The sequence below is a fragment of the Lycium ferocissimum genome, chromosome 5 (assembly GCF_029784015.1).
Source record: "Lycium ferocissimum isolate CSIRO_LF1 chromosome 5, AGI_CSIRO_Lferr_CH_V1, whole genome shotgun sequence".
Classification (NCBI taxonomy): Eukaryota; Viridiplantae; Streptophyta; class Magnoliopsida; order Solanales; family Solanaceae; genus Lycium; species Lycium ferocissimum.
Genome location: NC_081346.1, coordinates 5,268,823 through 5,274,474, shown reverse-complemented (window position 1 = coordinate 5,274,474; position 5,652 = coordinate 5,268,823). Strand labels below are relative to the sequence as shown.

The window sequence follows — 5,652 nt, the reverse complement described above, 5'->3', positions numbered from 1 at the left end:
TTAAAATTTCACAAATGACATTCAAAGAACAAGTTGAAAACCCAGTTGGATGGAAGCAAAAGAACAACAAAATCATTTACCGGACAACTGTCAATCTCTCTGACCCTCCATATCTCCAATTTATACTAGATATCATGTGAGATATCAACGAAAGTGAAAAAGAGACATAGCTAAGATTTATCATTCAGGATAGTACCCATTTTTCACACTTAACCTAATCTATCCTTAAACAGTAAGGAGTCAGAGATTGCAGCCTTCTAATTCACTAAAACAAGTTCAGTGGAAAATAGGCCATCAACAACTTATACATTCCCATGAATTATGTGTTTACTATCACCAATCATCAATTAAAATTTTCACAAATGACATGCAGGGAGAAAACTGACTTAAATTGGAAAGGGAAAAACAACAACATTATTCATGGAACAACTGTTCAACTTCTCAGAGTCTCCATATGTCCAATTTATACTAGATATTACATGAGATCTCACAGCAACATGGCTAAGAAGACGTAGCTAAGGCTTACCATTCAAGCAAGTGCCCACTTTACAAACTCAAGCCAATCTGCTTTTACAATTCTGAGTCGTAGATGCAGCATGCTTAACCCTAAAACAAGTTTAGTGGAATTTATACAGCATAAGAAGTAATTGTTTCTTCTAGCAGAACTCAGAATATTTTGACCAACAAAAAGAATAGTACTCATAGAATAGTACTCATAGAAAATATATTACTACAAAATTTCAGGTACTTATAAGAACGACATTCAATTATTGTATTCATAAGATCAGTTTGTTGGTACATGGTATACGGACCCCTGTATGGCAGGGGTAAAGATATGAAGATATAGGTTGCCACCTTTAACAATTACAAATATAATAAAAAGAATTTAGACTTTACCAGCTGCCGTAATAACTCTCAATAACTAAAATTCTCCATGAATCCGCGATCGCTATTCTATCAATCTTCAACATCTATGGCAATCTCTTGCTATTCTACATGGACTGGTAAAGCTAGAATGATTTTTAAGTGGAACTATATCACATGACTTTATGTCAATAATGCAACAGGTCTTTCCACTGTATGAAAAAGAACAAACCTCAATCACCCTTGCTACTGAGACTATAAATATTGCCACTCACTCCAACAATGCTAACTATAATGGCCAATATCAACATGAACCAAGACAAAATCCTTTCTCTCACACTCAAACCGCTTCCTCCTTCTTTGCTCAGCCTTAGAGCAATGAGAGATGGAAACGTATAGCCTAATGAGACAGCAGTTGTGGCCCCTGTAAATTTGAAAGCAGTCCAGATGTTAGGAATCATAGTCGACCCTAAATATAAAAGTGCCAGGAGAACGGCAGTCAAAGCCAGACACCTCTTCCTACTTTCCGTGAGTGGTGCAGATCCTTCAAACAACAAAGCATCCACCGTCTGCCTCAAGGAGAAATGGATAACAGGGAAAACAAGAACCAGATGGAACACATAGCCAACACGAACAATGTAATTCAATGCTGTGCTGAAACGAATTCCAAGGTCCTTGTCGAAATTGGTGAGTATATCAGATTCAGTATCCTTTCCAAAAAGTAAATAGCCAGCTATAGCCGTAGAAGCATACACCAACACACAAATACCAGAAGTAATTCTGCTCACACGGTTCATCTTCTGAGGGGATCGGCCTTCAAGCTCATTATAAATGGGCTGAACATTGAAGTGACAAACATATGCATTTGACATTATGGGGATCACTACAAGCAGGTCTAGTATTGCCTTTTTAGACCCAAAATCTGGTGTCAACCTTGGAGCTTCAATTTTCCCCTCGACAAGCTTAATAAATGCTATAGTAAAAGCAACTACAACAAACACAACCGCAAGAGCTACAGAAGCAGCCGAAGACATACTCAACGAATCGATCTTATCCATTGCACAAAGGGGTGCAAGAAAAATCACCAATATGATCAAAATCACTAACTTCCTATGATCCCACATTCCATGACCTAACCATTGATCGAAAACTCCAGTATGACGAATCGAGCCAGACAAAACATCCCCAATTATAATCAAGTATACAACCAAAACGCCAGCATTGTTCACAATAATACAAATCTCAGACAAGATCTTAGCTGTTTTACCCAATGCAGCTTGAACAACCTCCCCATAAGAAGAAGCCTTACATTGAACCGAAAATCGAACAAGCAATTCAACACTAATCTCAGACAAAACACCCATCAAGAATATTAAAACAACCCCAACAACTAAACCCAAAACTTTCATTGTAGCAGGTAAAGCCATAATACCAGCACCAATAATAGTGGTTGTTAAATTAAAAACTGCACCATATACACCAGACCCAGATTTATCTTCACCAAAAATTAGAGGTAAATTATCCAAATCTATATCATCAGCTTCAAGATCATCATTAACCCTTGGTTTCAATTGCTCGTTATCCCTAAAGTTATCATCTTTAACTTGTAATTCAACAAAAGAATCCTTTGTAATAGCCGAATAATTGCTATCCATTACTACAAAAATGCTATTTTACAATTCAAGAATTGAACACATTTAATGTAAGCAAAGACAAGAAGAAGAAGAACTTACGTTGGAATTAGTGAAATTAAGGAAGTGGGTTTTGGATGTAATAAGTGAGAGATTGAAATTGTGTTGTTTGCAATGTGATTTGAGGAAGAAGATTTAGAAGCGTAGATCGTTGAAGTCAAAAGGTTGAAGAGAGCTTACTTTTGTAAACTCGAAAAATGGTTGAGATTTGGAGAAGTTGTGAACTTCAGATTGAAGAAATAAACAAGTAGTTAACCTATTGTTTTTTTTAATTTCTTTTCCTATTGGTTGACTCAACATGAAACTCCGCTTAATATCCCTTTTTGAAAAATAGTTTTTCAATGTACAAATTGTTAAAAGGTACGTACTACAATTAATTAGTTACATCTAACTATAACTCCCCCTTCCCAAAATAAGTTTCATCTTATCAAAAACACGCTCATTAAGAAATCAATAAATACAATGTGGAGTTTACTGGATTATCACTATTTATTAGATGTTTTTTTGAGATTTGAACAACATTAAATAGGATTACTTTTTAAATGCCAAGGGTATAGTTTGGAAATATTTGTCAATTGTTGTCTTGAATTCCTAGGGTGACACTTATTTTGAGACATATTTTTTTTTGCTAAGGTGATACTTATATTGGGACGGAAGAGTATTTAGTATCATTAATTAGTAATTTAGAATAAATAGGAGTAGGTGACGTATTATAAAGAGTTAAAGTATTCTAATAATATAAGAAAATGTGCTGCTATATCTATTAGTATATGTATAACTCCAGTCTTTTGCAGAATAGGAAAAGAAATCCTCAAATTGTCGATCGGGAGCTAGAATTCTGTCTGTAATCTCACTATAGTTTTCTTGGAAAATAGTGATTAAAATAAACTGAAAATTTATATCAATTAAAATTAACTAAGATTAATTGGAAATAATTTATTAATAAAATATGATATATATTTATTGGATTGGTACGGATATTAAATATTGGTAATTTTTTTCCGGTTGTTTAGTAGGGAAGCATTTTCCTTCTTCTAGCATACATTTAGCCTTTTTCTTTTTACAAAACACGTTTGCTAAAAGAAAGGGTCGTGGTAGACAAAAATTCAAACACACGTTATCAACAGCTAATGCCTTCAATATTAATTCAGTTTTGCTGAGTTTTCAAGGTTCGGTCAATTGGATCATACAGAGGCATAACTTTTGCCCGAATATACATAAGTCATAATTTGCTATAAAACCCTACCTTGTGAATTTTCTTTTTTTATACTCTGCTGAAATTCGAACCAGAATCTCAATAGTATTTTCGACCACTTAAAAGAAAAAATTAAAGATCACGATTTGAGGCTCAAACATTAAAGACCAACCCCAAAACAGGACATTTGTGCGAATCACCCAGTAGTAAAAGATAAGATACGTGGCCCATTCAACTAGTTCTGTAATATGGGCCTCGCATCTTAAACCTAAACACATCAACTCTATTGGAAAAGGACGGAAAAGTACTTTATGTGAATTTTACACGGGCAATTCGCCTTCTTTTGGGGTGGTCTTTAAATTTTACCCTTCATATTTGAAATCTTTAAATTTTGTAACCTTCATTAAAATTCGTAAATTTCAGTGTTCGAACACACACAGATCAAAATTTTAAAAAAAAATTCGCAAGGCGAGTTTAAATTTCGCTATCTTTTTATACAATGCATTTGTGAAGGAATTACCAAAGTTATGCGGACCGGCATACTTATGCCTTATGGGGGGACTTGGTATAAGTATGTCGGATCAAACATAACTTTGATAATTCCTTCACAAGTTTATACGGTCAGCCAAAGTTTGCCGTTAAAAGTATGCCCCCAAAGATAAACTTGTGAAGGAATTACCAAATTATCTTGAAAAAACTCGTACCTTATAGGCGGAGACTTGGCATAAGTATGCGGGTCCGGCATAAATTTGGTAGTTCCTTAGAGAGAGAGAGAGAGAGAGAGAGAGAGAGAGAGAGAGAGAGAGAGAGAGAGAGAGAGAGAGAGAGAGAGAGAGAGAGAAAGAGAGAGAGAGAGAGAGAGAGAGAGAGAGAAAAAGAGAGAGAGAGAGAGAGAGAGAGAGAGAGAGAGAGAAATGTGTCTAGATTTTTTCTTTTCCTCTTTGTCGATTCATTTTTAAATTGACCAATTTGCATGATTTCCCTCAAGGGTGAGTGTTCGGGCCATCAGATTGGATACGAAATTTTTTATTTTCAGATTGAAGAAATTACAATTCAAATCCAATCCAAATAAGTTCAGATTGGACTGGATATTTTAAGTTCAGTTTCGAATTATTCGGTTTGAATATTTCAGATTTTCGGATTTGACTCTTGAGACTTAAAGCAAACTTATTAGGAATGAAATTCATGTGTTAGTTCCACAGAGGTAAATCTAAATGAGCAAAATAAAATCTAAGTAGTCATCTGAAAAAATAACAAAGAATTATGTCATGGGTGACACCAACGTGAGACTTTTGAGACTTGAGAAGTAAAAAAATCCTATATTATATTTGATTTAGTAGAGAATTGTACATTGGACTTAATATTTTAATGGGTAGGTCTTAGGTACTAATCTATTGGATCTTTTGAAACTACAGTAATGAGCACATATGATATAGGTATAAAAATTTCGAATTTTCGGGTATCCAAAAATCCTTAGTACTAAATCCATATCCAATCTGAAATTCATAAATTTTAAAAATAAAATTCGAAGTCCAATCCATAATCCAAATATCCAAACCAAATAGTTAAAAAGTTCGAATTTCGGGTTGGACTAAATTTTAACCGCTTTCGATTTTTTTGCCAATTTTGGGGTGGTCTTTAAATTTTGCCCTCATATTTGTGGTCTTTAAATTATGCCCCTCGTATTGTTTGGTCTTTAATTTTTGCCCTTCGCGCGAGGTTCCGAGTTCGAACCTCGAAAAAATTAAAAAAAAAAAATCGCAAGACGAGGGTTGAATCGCGTGTATGCGGATCCCGGCATACTTTTGTTAAGGAATTACAAATTTTATGCGAACCGGCATACTCATACCTTATGAATTCGGACTTGGCATAAGTATCGCTGTTCCAAACTTTGATAATTTC

At 34.6% G+C, this 5,652-nt stretch overlaps 1 protein-coding gene across 1 annotated transcript; it reads right to left on the bottom strand.

Moving 5' to 3' along the window:
• Positions 1-748: 748 nt before the first annotated feature.
• LOC132055594 (amino acid transporter AVT6E-like) lies at positions 749-2,799 on the bottom strand. Its single transcript, XM_059447501.1, has 2 exons — positions 2,598-2,799; positions 749-2,521 (listed from the first exon to the last, which is right to left on the bottom strand). The coding sequence occupies exon 2, from the start codon at positions 2,517-2,519 to the stop codon at positions 1,098-1,100; it is 1,422 nt and encodes a 473-aa protein (XP_059303484.1). The 5' UTR covers positions 2,520-2,521; positions 2,598-2,799; the 3' UTR covers positions 749-1,097.
• Between the last annotated feature and the right edge of the window lie 2,853 nt (positions 2,800-5,652).

Coding starts and splice junctions, on each gene's coding strand:
- LOC132055594 (XM_059447501.1), bottom strand. CDS start 2,519: ATGGATAGCAATTATTCGGCTATTACAAAGGATTCTTTTGTTGAATTA.